This window comes from Pan paniscus, chromosome 5 (genome assembly GCF_029289425.2).
Source record: "Pan paniscus chromosome 5, NHGRI_mPanPan1-v2.0_pri, whole genome shotgun sequence".
NCBI classification, from domain to species: domain Eukaryota; kingdom Metazoa; phylum Chordata; class Mammalia; order Primates; family Hominidae; genus Pan; species Pan paniscus.
The window spans coordinates 57,856,599-57,877,378 of record NC_073254.2 but is presented as its reverse complement, the minus strand read 5'-3'; the positions used below and the strand labels follow the sequence as shown (position 1 = coordinate 57,877,378).

General features: G+C 45.7%; 1 protein-coding gene and 1 pseudogene across 1 annotated transcript in view; one reads left to right on the top strand and one right to left on the bottom strand.

Moving 5' to 3' along the window:
- Positions 1–7,727: 7,727 nt before the first annotated feature.
- The window catches only part of ZNF318 (zinc finger protein 318), a 33,490-nt gene continuing 20,437 nt past the window's right edge, over positions 7,728–20,780 (top strand). The window contains exons 1-3 of the mRNA XM_003833261.6: positions 7,728–8,297; positions 11,819–11,967; positions 19,492–20,131. Coding sequence (XP_003833309.4) covers positions 7,899–8,297; positions 11,819–11,967; positions 19,492–20,131 — 1,188 coding nt within the window. The 5' untranslated portion in view covers positions 7,728–7,898. The remainder of the gene's footprint in view (positions 8,298–11,818; positions 11,968–19,491; positions 20,132–20,780) is intronic.
- On the bottom strand, positions 12,564–13,821 carry LOC100987108 (small ribosomal subunit protein uS5-like; annotated as a pseudogene).

Here is a 20,780-nt window from a genome sequence, read left to right as displayed (position 1 = left end):
TGGGGGACCAGACAAAAAGCATTTGGATGTGAAACATCCACATATGAATTAACTGCCTGCATTCAGGGTTTCTCCAAATTCAAGGTTAAAAAGGGTTATTAGTGCCTCATAGAATAAAGGTAGGGGCTATACCAAAAGCAATTTTTATTTTCTAGGGTTGTGTATTAGCTATCTGCATAGCAAATTACTCCCAGGTTGGCAGCCTAAAACAAGCACTTTTATCTCACAGTTTCTGAGGATGAGGACTATGGAAGTGATTTGCTAGGTGGTCCTGGCTCAGGGTCTCTCAAGAAGATGCACTCAAGATATTGGCTTGGGCCGCAGTCATCTGAAGGCTTGATATACTTGAGTATCTGCTTGTGAGATGACTCACCCACATGGCTGTTGCCTGGAGGCCTCAATTCCTTGCTTCTGTTGTCAGGAGACCTCAGTTTCTCACTACATGGGGTTTTCCATAGGGTTGCTCAACATGGCAGGTGTTTTCCCCCAAAATCATATGATCCCAGAGAGAGAAAGTGTGCTCAAAATGGAAGCCACAATGGCTTTAATAACCTAATCTTGGACATGATACATATCACCTCTGTCATATTCTATTGGTCACACAGACCAACCTTTGTACAATATGGGAGGAGCCCATACCAGGGAGTGAATACCAAGAGACAGGGATCATTAGGGGCCATTTTGGTGGCTGACTAGCATATCTGAGAAACAAATTGCTTGTTAGCACACAGATAGTGCTATTCAAGCTTCACATTTCTTAGGATACAGGTTTGTCTTCTGTCTCTAGCTCTTTTAATTGTGAAAAATTACATGTATACATAAAAGTATGTAAAAATAAATGTACAGAACGGGTGTGGTGGCTCACGCCTGCAATCCTAGCACTTTGGGAGGCCGAGGTGGGCGGATGACCTGAGGTCAGGAGTTCAAGACCAGCCTGGCCAACATGGTGAAACCCTGTCTCTACTAAAACTACAAAAATTAGCCAGGTGTGGTGGCACATGCCTGTAATCCCAGCTACTCAGGAGGGTGAGGCAGGAGAAGCACTTGAACCCAGGAGGCAGAGGTTGCAGTGAGCCGAGATCGTACCATTGCACTCCAGCCTGAGCTACAGAGCAAGACTTCATCTCTAAATAAATAAATAAATAAATAAATGTACAGCTAACTGAATTATTAAAAAGCTAGTATCTGTGGAAAAACAACCACCCAGATTAATATATGGAACAAGCTCAATACCCCAGAAGCTCCTCCCATTGTTCTGTCTAATTACAATGCCCTCTCTTCCATCCTCAGGGTGACCACCATGCCGATTTTTATGGTTTTTAGCTTCATTTTCTTTATAGTGGTTTACCACTAAGAATGCACTCCTATCCACTGTAGTTTAGTTTTGACAATTTAGCCAGGTATGGTGGTAATCCCAGCACTTTGGGAGGCTGAGGCAGGAGGACTGCTTGAGGCCAGGAGTTCAACACCAGTCTAGGCAACATAGTTAACCCTGTCTTGAAAAAAAAAAAGAAAAAAGAAAAAAAATTATCCGAGCACGATAACACATGCCTGTAGTCCTACCTACTTGGAGGTTGAGGCAGGAGGATCCCTTGAGTCAAGGAGTTTGGGACTGCAGTGAACCATGATTGGGACACATCACTCTAGCCTGGGTGACAGAGAGAGACTCTGTCTCAAAACAAAACCAAAACAAAACAAAAAAGCTATATAAATGGAATTATGCAATGTATTGTTTTGCATCTATTTTCTTTAACTCAACATTATGTTTTTCAGATTCATTTATGTTGTTGAGTGAAGCAGTCTGTTAATTTTCAATGCTGAATAGTATGCCATTGTATAAACATCCCCAAATTTATTCATTTTACTGTTGTAGAATATGTGGACTTTTTTTAGTATTTGGCAATTACAGAGAAAGCTGCTGTGAACGTTCTTGTACGTAACTGCTGGTATACCTTGTATGCATTTCTGTAGGATATATACTTAGGAACAAAATTGTGTAGTCATTTTCAACTTTAGTAGAAATGCCAACCTGTTTTCCAGAGTGGTGGCCCTGATTTACACAGTGTAGAAGAATGTCCCTTGTTCTACACCCTCACCAATATCTGCAATGTTAACTATGTTGGTGTGAAGTGCTATTTTGTTATGGTTTTAATTTACATTTTCACGATTGAGGTTTCATATATTTAGTAATCATTTGAATATCCTCTTTTGAGCACTTCTTTTTTTTTTTTTTTTTTTTTGAGATGGAATCTTGTTCTGTCACTGAGGCTGGAGTGCAGTGGCACGATCTTGGCTCACTGCAATCTCCACCTCCCGGGTTCAAGCGATTCTCCTGCCTTAGCCTCCTAAGTAGCTGGGATTACAGGCACCCACCACCACCCCTGGCCAATTTTTTGGTATTTTTTAGTAGAGATGGGGTTTCACCATGTTGGTCAGGCTGGTCTCGAACTCCTGACCTCAAGTGATCCACCCGTCTCAGCCTCTCATAGTGCTGGGATTACAGACGTGAGCCACTGCGCCCGGCCAGAGCTTTTTTTTGTTTGTTTTTTGAGACAGAGGTTATGGATGTAATAGTGATACATGCATGATTGAATCCACCATGTTTAACAGAAAATCATATTTTCTCTCTTCTTCCTTTTCCAGAGACAGGGTCTTGCTTTGTTGTCCAGGCTAACCTCGGGCTCCTGGGCTCAGGTGAAAACTCCTGCCTTAGTCTCCTGAGTAGCTGGGATTATAGGTAACTGCCACTGTGTCCAGCAGAAAAATCATATTTTCTTTTCTTTTTTTGAGGTGGAGTCTCACTGTGTCACCCAGGCTGGAATGCAGTGGCAAGATCTCGACTCACTGCAACCTCCGCCTCCCAGATTCAAGCGATTCTCCTGCCTCAGCCTCCTGAGTAGCTGGGACTACAAGCGTGCTAAGGTAGCCAGACTACCATGCCCAGCTAATTTTTGTATTTTTAGTAGAGACAGAGTTTCACTATGTTGGCCAGGCTAGTCTTGAACTCCTGACCTCAAGTGATCCGCCTGCCTCGGCCTCCCACAGTGTTGGGATTACAGGTGTGAACACCGCGCCTGGCCAGACTCATATTTTCTTTCTTTCCTTTTTTTTTTGAGATAGAGTCTCCTTTGTCACCCAGGCTGGAGTGCAGTGGTGCGATCTCGGCTCACTGAAAACTCTGCCTCCCGGGTTCAAGCTATTCTCCTGCCTTAGCCTCCTGAGTAGCTGGGATTACAGGCACCCGCCACCATGCCTGGCTAATTTTTTTATTTTTAGTAGAGATGGGGTTTCGCCATGTTGACCAGGCTGGTCTCGAACTCCTGACCTCCGGTGATCTGCCTGCCTCAGCCTCCCAGAGTGCTGGCATTAACAGGCATGAGCCACCACGGCTGGCCTCAGAATCATATTTTCTAATTAGTTATTACTGGTGTATAGGTAATATTGGTAATATTAGGATATTACCATTCCAGTCACTGAGCAGGGAGTGTCTAGGCTCAGTTCTTGTTTAAAGACTGTCAATATTTTTATCTTCCCACCCACATGGCACATTCCCATGAAACTTAGCCCCAAGCAGAAGGTTGGCAGTAATTTGTTCAGCTCGCATGTAGGGACAGGCATGTCCTTGGCTTTAAGCTAAAAATCTGTCCCAGGTCCTCCACCTCCTGAGGAGCACTTACATTTCCATTATCTCACAGGAGCCAAATCTCTCACTGCTACCCTTGATTCTAGACTCATTTCAAAGCCCATGAGGTCCATGGGGAGGTGGTTATCTCGTTTCAGAGTGTATTCGCTGTTTTGAGCTGCTGTAACAAAATACCGTAAGGCTGGGTGGCTTCAACAACAGGTGCTTATTTCTTACAGTTCTAGAGGCTGGAATGTCCAAGACCAAGGTGCTAGCCAATTTAGTTCCTGGTGAGTGCTCTCTTCCTGGTTTGTAGACACTGCCTTCTCACTGTGTGCTTGCATAGCAGAGAGAGGGCATGGGTGTCTCTTCCTCTCTTTATAAAGACACTATCATCATGGGGGCCCTACCCTCATGACCTCATCTGACCCTAATTACCTCCCAAAGGACTCTTCTCCAAATAGCATCACATTGGGGGTTAGGGCTTTAACAAATGAATTTGGAGTAGTGGTGGGGGGAACACAATTCAGTCCATAGCATACATCCTAGGTCTCCTTACTTTTCTCTTTTAAGGTTTTATATGTCATTGCGATATGTCTACTATGGGGTGGTATGTGTGTGTGTGTGAAAGCCTTTACACATTTCACCATCTTCATCAGAAGTCTCATAAAAATTTCTTGAATTGATGACAGACAACAGGGACGGTACGTTAACTGGGTTCTTCCTATTGTCTCTGGAGTTTCAGCAAAGGCCTCAAAAGTAGAAGGCAATACAACAGATGCCAGGTACTCCCATTCCCCCATCTTAAAGGGTGATGATAGAATATGAACTAGTCTGCCAGCATTACTAATCATCCACCCTCAGTCTATATAAGAGAATGAGGATTGTGTTGGACAGTTACCTGTGGGCTCTGTATTTCCTCTCCTGCCACTCTGGGGCGGGAGAGGGGAGCCAAGTGAGATAAAGCCTTCTACTAGAACCTCTTAGAATGTTTGGCTTGTGTCTCCTGGAGTTTGGAGATCCACAGGGATAGTGTCTTAACCCCTACCTGGGGGAAGTCCAAAAGCAAGATGCTGGCTAACTGTGCTGGGATGGTGAATAAGGTGGGAGCCATGGGGGGTGAGCTGCACTGCCTTCGCCACTGGGGCAAAGATGCATGAGTTATCCTGTGAGCCAAGTGGACACACAAGCTAACGAACTTGGAGTCATTTAAAAGAGATCCTTCCCAGGCCGCGCGCGGTGGCTCATGCCTGTAATCCCAGCACTTTGGGAGGCCGAGGCGGGCGGATCACGAGGTCAGCAGATCGCGACCATCCTGGCTTACACGGTGAAACCTCGTCTCCACTAAAAAAAATACAAAAAAATTAGCTGGGCATGGTGGCGGGTGCCTATAGTCCCAGCTACTCGGGAGGCTGAGGCAGGAGAATGGCGTGAGCCCAGGAAGCGAAGCTTGCAGTGAGCGGAGATCGAGCCACTGCACTCCAGCCTGGGCGACTGAGCGAGACTCTGTCTCAAAATAAATAAATAAATAAATAAATAAATAAATAAATAAATAAATAAAATAAAAGGGATCCGTCCCATGAGAGATAACCAGAGAGGAAAGGGACTCCTGCCACGGGAGTGAGTTTTACATGGGGTAAGCCTCCTCCAGAAGGCCAAAGACTTGGGGGAGGGGAGTCACAGACAGTGAACCAGAGGAGGACCACTGCCAGCAAGAGAGTTCTAAAAAAGCCCACAAAGGTGCATAAGAGAGAAAAGCCAACATTTGTGATTCCTCCTTGTCCATAGGGAACCGATTTTGGAAGATAATAGCATCCTGCACTAACCAGGAAAGTCTGTGTTCTTTCCCTTCAATCCCTTCTCCTCCTGGGAGGAGGGGGTCAGAAATAGCAGCTAGCCAGTGGGAGAGGAGGAGCAAACTTTGAGGAGCAAAGGCAGGGATGTGGAGAAACCTACCATACCACTTTTAATATAGCAAGCTTCAAGTCTGAAGCAGGTAAAAGCAGGGGTAGGGGAGAACCTTTAGCCTGAATAAAGTTTAAAGCTTTGTTCTGTACTATATATTTTCTACTGCAATATGACTACTCTCATGACTGAAAAATACTTGAAAAGTGAAAGGATCTGCAAGAGATTTCATGCAGGACACAGAACTATGCATAGAGCAAGTGTGAAGGGGAAGCAGAAGAGTTTTCTGATTATACACCGTGTCTCCCCCTGTCTTGAAACACCCCAGCTCCTTTGATAAAAATATTCAGTATTAGAAACGGGTTGAGGAGTAAAAGTTGATACAGAATATAACAAACATGATTTAAAATTTATTGACTCCAAGTATCTATACACACTGATTTACATTTTTTTCACATTTATTAAGTCCCACCAAAAGTATGGGTAACCAAAATCCATATATACTCTAATAAAGACAGGGCATACACCTCTGGCATATTTTTATTTTTTTTTCATTAAAATAAGTTATTGGTTTCTTATTTTATATAAATTATATAAAATGTGAAGCTGGGTAAAAGTAGTCAACTAGTAAAAATTTTATACATTTTTACTGAGTATATGCCATTATAAGAACGTATGGAAATGGATATATATATATATATATATATATATGGATGTATTTTTTGAGAGAGGGTCTCACTCTGTCACCCAGGCTGGAGTGCAGTGGCATGATCACAGCTCACCGCAGCCTCAACCTCCCGAGTAGCTGGGGTACAGGAACGTGCCACCACACTCAGCAAATTTTTTTTTTTTTTTTAGAAATGGAGGTCCTTCTACGTTGCCCAGGCTGGTCTCGAACTCCCAGGCTCAAGCAATCCTCCTGCCCCGGCCTCCCAAAATGGTGGGATTATAGGCGTGACCCTTTGCGCCTGGCCCACTTTTGTATTTAGGATGCAGGGCCCTGAGATTGGCATCTAGGAAAATTCTGGACTTAGGCCAGGGGAGGGGGCATGCCTGGATCTCTTACAAAAACTTGCCACGCCTCCAGTTGGTCATGATGTGGGCCCCTGGTAATGAAGGACCTCCACCATGACCACAAGTACTTTAGTCAGAAAACAGCTCGAAAACGTGTGAAGAGAGTCCACCAAACAGGCTTCGTGTGAGCAACAAGGCTGTTTATCTTACCTGGGTGCAGGCGGGGTGAGTCCGAAAAAGGAGTCAGCAGAGGGTGGTGGAATTATCATTAGTTCTTATAAGTTTGGGATAGGTGTACAAAGTACATTCTTAAGGGCGGGGGAGAATATTACAAAGCACCTACTTAAGGGCGAGGGGGAGAATATATCCTGTCAGGGTGGGGCAGGAACAAATCACAATGGTGGAATGTCATCAGTTAAGGCTATTTTCACTTCTTTTGTGGCTCTTCAGTTGTCTCAGGCCATCTGGATGTATACGTGCAGGTCATAGGGGATATGATGGCTTAGCTTGGGCTCAGAGGCCTGACAACGTCTATTTTGGGTTTGATTCTGGCCCACGACCTCCACCTCGTACTTTCCTATCCTCAATTTCAACCTCTAGAAATTAGGCAAACTGGAAAGTAAACTGATGCGGGTCGTGTTGCTTCAGCAGGGGACAGGACTTCGGTGGGCGCTCCTGCCGGGGTCCGTAACCTCCCACACAGCTAACGTTTACAGGCCCGTTTATATTATCGCGAATGGTTTTCAACCATTTCGTGTCCATCCCTAAATTAAGAGGCTTGAGGGGCGGCAGGAAAGAGCGAAGACACATCCGCACGGTCTCCAAACCCCTAAGTCCCGAGGCCTGGAGCATCCCCGGAAAACCAGATCCCTCTCCAGAGAAGCCCTCCCTTCCGCCCCGCCCACCCCGCGCGGAGGCCACAGGGGTCACGTGGCCGCCGCGGGAGGGGGAAGTGGGCGGCTCTGCGGCCGCCATCTTGAGGATTCGGAGGCGGGGCGTGCAGAGCTCAGGGCGCGCGCTTCGCTTCCCCTCCCCTCGCCCAGCCTCGCGCCGGCGTCTGTGCTCCTCCCCACTTTTCTTGGTTCCTGCGGCCGCTCCCTGAGTGGAGGAGCGGGGAACCCCGGAGGCGGGGGGGTGTGTCGGACGCGTGCTCGCGCCCTCCAACCGCCAGCCGCGGGGGCGCGCTCGGCCGGGCCCCCGGGGCGACGCGGGGCCGAGGGGAGGGGGCTGCTCCCGCGGCTGAGGCGGCGCGCAGCGGCCGAGGTGGCGGCGGCTGCAGCTGCGGCGGCGCGCTCCGGGCCTGCGTCTAGGGCGCCCCCGGGTCGGAGCTGTCGCCGTGGCCGCCGCTGCAAGAACCATGTACCGCAGCAGCGCTCGCTCCTCCGTCTCTTCCCACCGGCCTAAAGACGACGGCGGGGGCGGCCCGCGCAGCGGCCGCAGCTCTGGCTCCTCCTCAGGCCCGGCTCGCCGCAGCTCACCGCCGCCTCCGCCCTCCGGCTCCTCGTCGCGGACCCCGGCTCGCCGACCCCGCTCGCCCTCAGGGCACCGCGGCCGCCGGGCCTCGCCGTCCCCGCCACGGGGTCGTCGCGTCTCCCCGTCCCCGCCTCGGGCCCGTCGCGGCTCCCCGTCGCCACCGCGGGGCCGACGACTCTTCCCGCCGGGCCCGGCCGGCTTCAGAGGCAGCAGCCGAGGGGAGTCCCGCGCCGACTATGCCCGGGACGGCCGCGGAGACCATCCAGGCGACAGCGGCAGCCGGGTAATCCCACCCCTCGTCCAGGACTCCCTCCATCCCCCAGCCCCCTCCCCCGGAATTCCCGTTTCCAGAAACGCCCGGGGCCTCCAGACCAGGGTCCTAAGCGCGAAGCCTCCGGTCAACTCCCTCGGGGATGCCGAGCCTGGAGGCTTCTGTCAGACCCGGGAGCGTTGACACAATAACGGACTCGGGAGCGCACGAGCGTCTGGTCGGGAGTGCGCGCTCCGTTCCTTAGGAATAGGCTGTTTCTCTCATGCCGGGTGAGGTGTGGAAAGTTTGCCAAGGCGAGGGGCATTTCGTCCAAACCGTGTGGCTTGGTACTTTTTGTAGAGTTGACGTGTCCTCGGGGTTCCGTACTTTTCATCCCCTTACACCTGAGCTGCCTTCCTGGATCTTAGGGAAAAAAGCCGAAATGTCCGTTTTTGTGGCGAGTTAGGGGCGCTTGAACCCTACCAGGCTTTACGTCTAGAGTGTAAACTGTTAGCTTAAATGAATTGGAGCTGCTGCTTCGGAATGAAGTGTGCAGGACCACAGTCATTGCCATAGCCACTACCTCTTATCGAGTTCTATGTCAGGAATTATGCCTAGCCTTTCACTTTGCACATTCTTTTAACCCTCACAACTCTTTGAAGTGAGGCAGTTAATACTATTCCTTGTTGTACAGCCGAGGAACCAACCCAGAGAGGTTCAAGTAACTCGACTGAGGTGACACGGCTAAGTGGTGGAGCTGTGCTTCAACTCAGATCCGCCTGGTTCCCCAAACCCATGATTTGAACCTCTATGTTTCACTGCTAGAGGAACGGAGCATGAGATTAAGTTTAGTTTTAGAAATAATGTTGACCTTTAACCATAACCACCACCCCAAGAGATCCTCTAGGTAGAGTCTGGTTTTTGGGAATTTGTTTTATTTTTAGTTCATCAATCTTTTTATTATTATTATTATTATTTGAGAAAGAGTCTCACTCTGTTCTCCAGGCTGGAGTGCAATGGCATGATCTCAGCTCACTGTAACCTCCGCCTCCGGGGTTCAATCAGTTCTCCCGCCTCAGCCTCCCAAGTAGCTGGGATTACAGGCGCCTGCCATCATGCCAGGCCTCTTTTTTTAAACTTAGTAACAAAGTTCTGCTTTTTTGAGTGGCTCTCTAACATGTATGTAAGTACTGTGAGTACTTTGGTCATGGGTAAATTGATTTGTCACTATGTTAAGATTTTCAGTTGAGCGATGCCAGTGTGGGTGGCAGTCACTACAGAGGAAGCAAGAACAGAATGCTTGTTTACACAACCTCCTTTTCTTCTCCAGTGCACAATGTATTTGCTCCAGTCTTTTCTGTCTGAGTAAATAGCATCATCCATTGCTTACATCAGAAACAGTCATTATCTCCCTTCTTCCCACATCTAATTTGTCAGATTACCTCATCTGTCTAACCCGTTAGCTTTACCTCTAGAATACATCCCCAAAACTGCCATCCTCCTGCCATCACTCTGGTCTAAGCCCTATTACCTCTTGCATGGATTGTTGCATTTGGCTCCTTTACACTCCGCCCTTGCTACCCTCCAGTTTGTTCTGGAGGTTACACAGAAATCAAATTGATTTTTAAGCCCTCATTTTATACATTTGACATGTATTTATTGAACATCTACTTTGCATTAGGCACTGTTCTGGACTACCCTGGGGATACAACAAAGTACAAACCAGAAAAAAACTCCTATCCTTATAGAGTTAATATTCTAGCAGGGAGAGTTGGATAATAAGTTGAAGTTAGAAATGCGATGGTATGTTAAATGTAATTAAGCCCTAAGAAGGACTAAGAAGTACTAAAATAGGGCCGGGCGCGGTGGCTCACGCCTGTAATCCCAGCACTTTGGGAGGCCGAGGCGGGCGGATCACGAGGTCAGGAGATCGAGACCATGTTGGCTAACACGGTGAAACACCGTCTCTACTAAAAATACAATAATTAGTCGGGCTTGGTGGCAGGCACCTGTAGTCCCAGCTACTTGGGAGGCTGAGGCAGGAGAATGGCGTGAACCTGGGAGGCGGAGCTTGCAGTGAGCCGAGATCGTGCCACTGCACTCCAGGCTGGGGACGACAGAGCAAGTCTCAAAAAAAAAAAGGACTAAGAGCAGAGAAGGGAGTTACGATTTGTGTGTGTGTGTGCGTGTGTGTGTATGTAATATAGTCTTGCTCTGTCACCCGGGCTTGAGTGTAGTGGTGTGATCATAGCTTACTGCAGTCTCAAACTCCCACGCTCAAGCGATCCTCTCACCTCAGCATCCTGAGTAGCTGGGACTACAGGTGCGTACCAACGTCCCAGCTGATTTTATTTTAAAAAAATGTTTTGGTGTGGGGAGGGATTTCACTATGTTGCCCAGGCAGGTCTCAAACTCCTGGCCTCAAGTGATTCTCCTGCCTCAGCCTCCCAAAATGCTGGGCTTACAGGCATAAGCTACCATGCCTGGCCCGGGGAGTTAAAATTTTTGAGAGTAGTCAGGGAAGGCCTCCTGGGAAGGTGATTTTTGAATAAAGATCTGAAGGAGGTGAGGGTGTGCTGTGCAAGCATCTGGAGGAAAAATGTAGTCAGATGATGTCACTATCCTGTGTAAAACCCTCCTATAACTGTTAATTGCACTAAGAATAAAATCCAAATTTCCCAACTGTGCTTTCTGCCTATCTTTTCCTCTTCTGTCACTTCGCTGCAGCCACACCGGCCGCTTTTCTGTTACTTAAAGTATACCAAGCTCAATACTGAGGTGGTTGTTTTCTTTGCCTGAAACATCTTTCTACCCGTTCTTTGCAAAGCTGACACCTCATCCTTCAGGCCTCAGGTTATCACCTGAGAAAAACCTTTTCTAACCATCCTATCTGAAGTAACTCCTTTTATGGTACCATGTTTTAATGACTATAGCACTTACCAGAAGAATTTTTTTTTTTTTCTTTAAACTTGTTTTTGGCTTACCTCCTTCACTAGAAGTGTGTAGGTTCTGAGAGCAGGGACTTTATTCACTTCTCTTTTCCCATGCCCAGTAAGAATGAGAGGTCACCGTTTAGGAGAGTTAGAGGTATGGGCTTATATCTCTAAAAAAATGATAATTTTTAAAAAGTGCTTTATTTTTGGTATAGTGTCTTACCATAACCCTTTCTCACCTTGTTGAATCCCAACTTTGCAGGGTTGTCTTTTGTTTTTGAGACAAGATCCTGCTCATTGCCCAGGCTGAAGTGCTGTGGTGCAGTCATGGCTCACTGCAGCCCTGACCTCCCAAGCTTAAGCTATCCTCCCACCTCAGCCACCTGAGTAGTTGGGACCACACCTGGCTAATTTTAAACTTTTTTTTATAGAGATGGAGTCTGTGTTGCCCAGACTGGTCTCACATTCTTGCCTGGGCCTGTACACCTCAGCCTCCCAAAGTGTTGGGTATACAGGCATGAGCCACCATGCCTGGCTAACTTTGTAACTAGGGAGGAGAGTTTTTGGATGTAGGGATGTCTTGACCCTATTGACTAACCATATTATCCTTTACTTTTGTAGAGACGCTCTCCTGGTCTGCGTTCTGACTCTTTGGAAAAGAGCTTAAGGATCACTGTTGGCAATGACCACTTCTGTGTTAGCACACCAGAACGGCGACGGCTTAGTGATCGGCTGGGGTCACCAGTGGATAATCTGGAAGACATGGACAGGTAGGCATCACCTAAGGCAATGCATACTATACTAGTACTTGAAGGCAGAAATGTTGCTGTGTTCCGAATGATATATTTGAAAGGATGGTGCCAGCTCTAAAGTTATTTCCTATGTCACGTGTCCAGTACAAAATAAAACGCTGGGATAGAATTTCTAAGTGGGAGGAGTATAATGATGTGTAGACTCTGTTGCTGAATAAATTGTATAGAAAAAAGACTTTAAAAAGGTCATCCGAGTCTGACTAGAAAGAAGATGCTGAGGGGACATAATCAGAGTCCCCCAAATGAAGAACAGTTGAGATGGTATAGATTCTAAAACAGTGAAACTATGAGCGGTCCCTTCTCCAAAGAAAAGTTCTGGACAAAATGGGAAGTCTTTTTAAAATGGTGTTATTTTTTAGCTTATCCAGGCTGAAACATAGATTCAGAAAGGGTTAGGTAAGTTCATGTCTAATATATGTGTGTATGTGAAGTAGATAAAGTATTAATAGAAAGCTAGAGACCTTTAAAAATGTTTAAGTTCGGTTATTATTTTACAACTATTGAGTGCTGAGGAAGGGTGGATACACTCAAGAGAGTTGGATATAGACCTCAGGTACTAGGAACTTAACCATATATAGACTGTAAATAATCACATTAGGTGTTTTTCACCTCACAAAAGTCAAAGTATGGATGGGAGTTCAGGAAAGCACTCTTTCTCAGAGCTGAGACCATGACTGTTATGGTCTCTGCCCAGCACATTGGGAGTTTTGACAAATGATTAGCAGTAGCAATAAGCCAATGTAATGTAATTTCAAACTGAGACTGTCGCTTGCCGTGTTGCACAGAGCATAGCTAGGCGGGTGGGGGAGAGCTGGGCAGGAAGTCTGAGGACCAGTTTTGCCGTTGGTAATACCTAAAAGTTCCATTGGCTGTGGATGCAGTGAAGCAAGGCAGTACAGTCTTTTTTTTTTTTTTTCAGGCTTAATTCACTTTATATTTCTTGTATAAAAACCCTATGTTGTAGCCACAGCTGGAGCCTACGTCCTCTGCACAGAGACTCTGGTGTGTGTCTTGATGAGGTGGTCAGTGAATTCCTGATAGGGAGACTTGGTGAATCCCGTCTCCTTCCAGAGGTCAGGGGTCAGGTAGCTGTAGGTCTTAGAGATGGCATCAAAGGTGGCCTTGGCGAAGTTGCCCAGGGTGGCAGTGCAGCCCCTGGCTGAGGTGTAGCAGTCATCAATACCAGCCATCATGAGCAGCTTCTTGGGCACAGGGGCTGAGACGATGCCAGTGCCCTTGGGCGCAGGGATGAGGTGCACCAGCACAGAGCCGCAGTGGCCTGTCACCTTGCAAGGAACGGTGTGGGGCTTGTGGATCTTGTTCCCCCAGTAGCCTCTGTGCACAGGGAGAATGGAGAGCTTGGCCAGGATGATGGCCCCGCAGGTGGCAGTGGCCACCTCCTTGGAGCACTTAACACCCAGACCGACGTGGCCATTGTAGTCCCCGATGGCAACAAACGCCTTGAACCTTTTCAACTGGCCAGTGTGGGTCTGCTTCTGCACTGGTATAATCTTCAACACCTCATCCTTGAGAGAGGCCCCCAGGAAAAAGTCAGTGATCTCAGATTCCTTGATGGGCAGGGAGAAGAGATAGTTCTCCAGGGACTTGATCTTTATGTCCTTAACCAAGCAGCCCAGCTTGGTGACAGGCATCCACTCCTTATCCTTGGCCTTTTCTCCATGAGCTCCGTGGCCTCAGCCCTGTCCACGGCTGCAACCCCAGCCCCTCCGTGGAAGCCACCACGGTTTCCCATCCCAGGGCCCCCGGGGCCTCTGCCCCCGCCCCACCCCCTCCACCGACATCATCTGCCATTTGGTGTTTTCTCAGAGAAGAAGCAAGGCAGAATAGTCTTATGTCATATAACATTGAAGCTTCTAAAGGGCTTCAAGATATGTGACTGTATCACTTAATTGAGGCAATAGCCCTTGCTCTTCTGGCTGCTTCTGTTTGGGGAAATTACTGAGTAGGTAGTCTGGGTAGGTGGTACATAGTGTGATTGTCTTCATTCTTTGCTGAGGTTTTGAGTTAGCTTCAGCAGTATTTGTTAGGCCTAGGATGTCACTTCCCCTTTGCATAAACTTTGTTATGCACATGTGCTTCAGATAGAACTAATTATATTTTTAAATTACAAAAATTAAAATTTTTCCTCTTAGGGAGTTTGGGGCAGCAGTCTTCTTTGTAGAATCATGTGTTTCAGAGGCACAGGTCTACTTTAGAGAAAGTGAGATTAAGGTTCTAAACAGAAATACAAGGCCATTTAAAAAATACTGTTGCCCCCTACACATTTCTCTTCTTTCCCTTTTGTTCAGTATGGTTTGTGTGGATAATTACTGTCCACTAAAACCAGGCCACAGGACCATTGGCATACTCAGGTTGTCTCCTGACAGTGAGTCTAGTCTTCAACCAATGATACAGGCCATTTATATCCTTTGTATGTAGATGTTTGGGCCTGGTGCAGTGGCTCATACCTGTAATCCCAGCACTTTGGGAGGCTGAGGTGGGCCAATCACTTGAGGTCAGGAGTTCGAGACCATCCTGGCCAACATGGTGAGACCCTGTCTCTACCAAAAATACAAAAATTACCCAGTGGTGGCGCATGCCTGTAGTCCTAGCTACTCCAGAGGCTGAGGCAGGAGAAGCTTGAACCTGGGAGGCAGAGTTTGCAGTGAGCCCAGATTGTGCCACTGCACAGAACAAGACTCTGTCTCAAAAAAAAAAAAAAAAAAAAGAAGTGTATGTAGATGTTTATTTTTTAAAAATTCATTTTTTTTTTATTTTTATTTATTTTTTGAGACAGAGTCTTGCACTGTTGCCTGGCTGGAGTACAATGCTACAATCTCAGCTCACTGCAACCTCCGCCTCCCAGGTTCTAGCAATTCTCCTGCCTCACCCTCCTGAGTAGCTGGGATTACAGGTGCGGACTACCATGCCAGGCTAATTTTTTGTATTTTTAGTAGAGATGCGGTTTCTTTGGCCAGGCTGGTCTCGAACTCCTGACCTCGTGATCCGTCCACCTTGGCCTCCCAAAGTGCTGGGATTACAGGCGTGAGCCACCGCGCCTGGCCCCTTTTAAATTTATTTTTAAGAGACAGGGTCTCACTCTGTCACCCAGGCTGGAGTGCAGTGGCACGATCATAGCTTAGTGTAGCCTCTAACTCCTGGGTTCAAGTGATTCTCCTGCCTCAGCCTCCCAAGTAGCTAGGAATACAGGCACACACCACCCGATGCCCAGCTAATTTTTCAAATTTTTGTAGAGATGGGGTTCTCACTGTGTTGCCTAGGCTGGTTTCAAACTCCTGAGCTCAAGTGACCCTCCTGCCTCAGCCTCCCAAAGTGATGGGATTGCAGGCATGAGCCACCATGCCTGGCCAGATGTTTATTTTTTTTCTGAGACTCTAGTAGTCTTTCTCTTCCTTTATTGAATCTGTTAAGTTTTATATCAGGTTTGGATGATAGCCAAGTTGGGTTTTAGTGTCTTCACCTTAGCAGCCCTGTATGTAGGACTGTAATTCTACTCAAAAGGGAACATGAAAGGTAATGCGAAAAATTCTAAAACACTTGGCTTCTAAAGACTTGTGGATGTGAGGTTGATTTCTCCTGTTCATCAAAGTAATTTGCACATTTAATGTTCCATTCATGGAGCTATTTATTTTTTAAAAATTATTATCTTTTTAAAAGACAATGTCTTGCTCTGTTGCCCAGCCTGGAGTGCAGTGGCGTGATCATAGTTCACTGTAACCTCAAACTCCTGGGCTCAAGTGGTCCTCCCAGCTCAGTCTAAAGAGTAGCTAGGACTATGGGCTGCACTGCCACACCTGGTGAATTAAAAAATAAATTTTTAGAAATTGGGTTTCTATCTATCTATCTATGTTGTCCAGGCTAGTCTCCTGACCCCAAGCAATCCTTCTGCCCTGGCCTCTCAAAGTGCTAAGATTACAGGTGTGAGCCATTGTGCCCAGCTTATTGCCTAATTCCTTCTCCTTATTCTGACAGATTGAAGGAGTGGGATTTTTTTCCCTCTGATTTTCTTTAGGGAATAGAAGCAAACAGCTTTCTTGGGGCATTTTTGGGACTCATCAACAGAAAAGAATGGAGAGTTTAGGCTCTGAAGGACCTTTTAAAATATGTATACATTTTTAACAGCTTTATCGAGATGTAATTTGTATACTATATAATTCACCCATTTGAAGTGTACAGTTCAGTGATTTTTGGCATATTCAGAGTTGTGCATCCCTCACTACAATCAATTTTAGAACATTTTTATTACACCAGAAAGAAGCTCTGTTCCTTTAGCCATTACTCCCTCCACCCTACCCCAGCCATGGGCAATCACTAATCTACTTTCTGTCTCTATAGATTTGCCTGTTCTGGACATTTCATATAAATAGAATCATATAATATGTGGTCTTTTGTGACTGGTTTCTTTCACTTAGCATATTTTTTTTTTAAGGTTCATCTGTGTTTGTAGCATTCCTTTTTATTGCTGATAATATTTTATTGTATGGATATACCATGTTTTGTTTATCCATTCATCAGTGATGAGTGAATGGATAACATTTTGATTCTTTTCACTTTTTGGCAATTATGATTAATGCTGCTCTGAACATTGGTATAAAAGTTTTTATATGGACATACATACATTTTTTAAAAACTTGCTTAACAGAGATTTGTAAACACAAAAATGTAGAATAGTACAGTGAAACCCCATGTCCTCATTACCTAACTCCAACAATCAGTTTTTTTAAATAGATAGACTTTATTTTAGGAAACAGTTGAACTTAACCAAGGCTTTCCGGGAGTATCCATTGCTGGACTCTTTCAGGGTACAGGAGATTGTACCCTTTTTAGGGCTCTTACTACAGCCAGTTCTCTTCTCATATCCTTTTGGAGTCCTGGGGAAGGAGGACATGAGCTTCTAATAAGCAACCTGATTTCTGCCTATATGTATGTGATAGCTTTTTTAAGAAAACTGTTTTTATGCCTTTTTTCTGTCTCATTCTACTGGAGATTCCAAGTCTGGACTGCAGCTTTTTGAGAGCTATCTCATTTATAGCTTCTTGATAGTTAGTACTGGTTTAGATCTTGGGCTAGTATGCCGTTTCATGGTGACATGTAATAGTTCTGGTGGGGAGCTGAATGTGGGAGTGTGAATGAACTTGTCACTCCTCATGGAGCCTATGATTTTTCTCCCTATACTAATATGGTCAGAGACTTTTTGTATGGTAGATGGTGTTTTGGCAATGGAGTGACTCAACTCATGAACATTCCTCTCTGGAAATAGGTGTGTTTATGGCTGACAGACCTATAGAGAAAAATTTTTACCTCAGTTTGATTTCAGAAATCATCCTTGGTTTATTCCCATTTATTCCTATTTCATACTGCATTGAAACCTCAAAATTTCCCAAATTCTTAGGAAGAAGGTGGGTAACAGAAACCTGGATTCCCACAGGTGGCATTCTTGTTAGAGAAGGTAAATAAAGTTTGTCCTTGATAACCTTTCATAAATTTATTCCTAGGTCTACAACTTTGATCAAAGGCAGGCTGGTGAATAAGAAAAGGCAATGTTTTGAGATTCTGCTGGCATAGTCTCAGAGATAGGAAAGCAACTACTAAAAAAACTAGGAAAAGTCATTTCTAAAAACTCACAAAAAACAAAAGTAGCTACTAGAAACTGTAGAAGACACTAATAGTTACCATCCTCTAGATGATAATTCACTCTGGAATGTGAGTGACATGTAAGAACTTTTATTTTTTATTCAGAGTACTTAGAAGTTTTCATACATAAAGTGCTAGAGGATCTTTATTTCTATCTGTGATTTAAATCAGAAACTTTAGTTTTGTGTCATAGCCATAGCCCCTGAGAAGGTTAGCATTATTGGGTGTGGTATAGAATTCTCAACTAAAAGAATAGCTGTCCCATCCTGGATTTTTACCACATGCCACAAAGGTCTGAGACCTTTGTATTTAATGAAATAAAAATATATGGTGAACCAAACCATCACTTTCTCTTTTCTAAGCCCAAGATTAGCAGAGTGCTTGTAGATATCCAGAGAGGGCAAAGAGGGTGACAAAACAGGCTGTGAGAGAGCTTTATGGGTTTTAATATGTGAACCATCAAGGCAAAGCATTGGAGAACCTTCTAAATCTTATGAGAAAATCATGCTAATTAGATAAATCAGTAGTTTTTTTAAAAGTTACCATATAGTGAAACTTTTTTTTCCCAATTGAATTATTAGAACCTTAATATACAGACTTAAAGTTGGAATTAGTGTGATTTAACTGGGATAGAAGGTCGAGAGCCCTGCTGGTTCTGCTTTTCTAGTACCTCCTTTCTTTTGGTAGCTCCTGAGCACTCTTTACAACCTCTGGAACACAGCTTTAAAACCATTTATCTGAGCCACGTGTGGAGGCTCACGCCTGTAATCCCAGCACTTTGGGAGGCTGAGGCGGGCAGATCACCTGAGATCAGGAGTTCGAGACCAGCCTGGCCAACATGTGAAACCCCATCTCTACTAAAAAAATGCAAAAAGTCAGCCAGCGTGGTGGTGCATGCCTGTAATCCCAGCTACTTAGAGGAGGTTGAGGCACAAGAATCACTTGAACCAGGGAGGTAGAGGTTGCAGTCAGCCGAGATCACGCCACTGCACTCCAGCCTGGGTGACAGAGCAAGACTCTGTCTTAAACAAAACAGGCTGGGCGCGGTGGCTCATGCCTGTAATCCCAGCACTTTGGGAGGCCAAGGTGGGCTGATCACTAGGTCAGGAGATCAAGACCATCCTGGCTAACACGGTGAAACCCCGTCTCTACTAAAAAATCAGAAAAAAAAAAAAAAATTAGCCGGGTGTGATGGCTGGTGCCTATAGGCCCAGTTACTCCGGAGACTGAGGCAGGAGAATGGCGTGAACCTGAGAGGCGGAGCTTGCAGTGAGCCGAGATTGCATCACTGCACTCCAGCCTGGGTGACAGAGCGAGACTCCATCTCAAAACAAAACAAAAAAATCCCATTGATCTGGACTGGTGTTTCTCAAACTTTAAAGTACAGACAAATCACCTGGAGATCTTGTTAAAATGCAGATTCTAGTTCAGATCTGCTTGGGGTGGAGCTTTGAGAAGCTATATTTCTAAAAAGTTCCCAGGTAATGCTAATGCTGTTTCGTCCGCACTACACTTCGAGTAGCAAAGAGCTAGAATTTAGCTTGTGTGGAGTTGTGTAACTTCCATGATATTCTGCATGCCCTAAGTCTAGTCGGAGAAATTACCCAAGAGATCTATCTGGATATGTTGGTAATATTACCTCTTGGTTAGAGGCTAAAGCTGCTTGTTCCCCTGGGGAAAGGGAGAGGAAATGTTCTTGGACTTCATGATTATAGTCTTTTGCCCTAAGCATTTTATAGCCCCCTTGACAAACACCAGTCTCTTAGCCTTGTCTGCTCTTATTCTTTCCAAGTCCATTTGTTCAATGATGCTTCTCTTTTTCCTCAGGGATGACCTGACTGATGATTCTGTCTTCACTCGAAGCTCCCAGTGCTCTCGAGGTCTTGAGCGATATATTTCCCAGGAGGAAGGGCCTCTCAGTCCCTTCTTGGGACAACTTGATGAGGACTACCGAACAAAAGAAACTTTCCTGCATCGATCTGATTATAGTCCCCATATCAGTTGTCATGATGAGCTGTTGCGGGGAACAGAACGGAATCGAGAAAAACTCAAAGGCTACTCTATACGATCTGAAGAAAGGAGCCGGGAGGCCAAAAGACCCCGTTATGATGACACAGTGAAGATAAACAGCATGGGAGGGGATCACCCAAGTTTTACATCAGGAACTCGCAACTATCGACAGCGTAGAAGAAGCCCAAGTCCTAGGTTTCTCGACCCTGAGTTTCGAGAACTGGATCTTGCCAGACGAAAGCGAGAGGAAGAGGAGGAGCGAAGTAGGAGCTTGAGTCAGGAGCTGGTTGGAGTTGATGGTGGTGGTACTGGCTGTTCCATCCCTGGATTGTCAGGTGTCCTAACAGCACCGGAGCCAGGATATTCTTTGCATCGGCCTGAGGAAGTATCTGTGATGCCCAAGAAATCCATTTTGAAGAAGCGGATTGAGGTGGACATAATGGAGCCCTCCATGCAGGTCTCTGCTGCATTTCTTGTAGGGCCTCTTGCTAGTCTCTCTAATATCTTAAAGCCTGCTTACTTTCCTGTGGGCTATGTTCCTAATGGTATCTTTGTAATATGTGCTGGACCGACATTGTGAGCTACACCTTCTAGGACTCTCCAAACGAAACTGTAGGCCTTTTAATGCATCAGTAGAGGGTTCTATTGCTGTATATTAGGCTTTATATTAATAAATAGATATTTTGGAGAGTACTGTAAGTTTTTTTACTTAAATTGGATTATCCTTTGGCAATCTTTGAGTATGGGTTTGTTGGAAATGAACCTTGAAGGGCAAGGGGAGGAGGTGATCTCAATTTTCTCATCTCTCTTTAGAGAGAAGACAAGATGTATGAGTTGTAGGACACTGGACTAGAAATCAGGTGATTCTGATTTTGGACCCACTTCTGCCACCAACTTACTGTGATTTTTAGACAAGTCACCTCACCATTCTGAGCCTTGATATTTTTCCCTGACCTGTGAAAGGATGGTCAGACCACTAGTGGAAAGACCACTAGTTTTTAGCTGTCCTCTTAGGAGATAAAGGCTTCTGAAGAGGTTCCCAAGCAAAGGAATGCTGATGAGTTAGCGTTCCAGAGTTTCCTCTCCCTACTTCAGCCAAAGCAGCT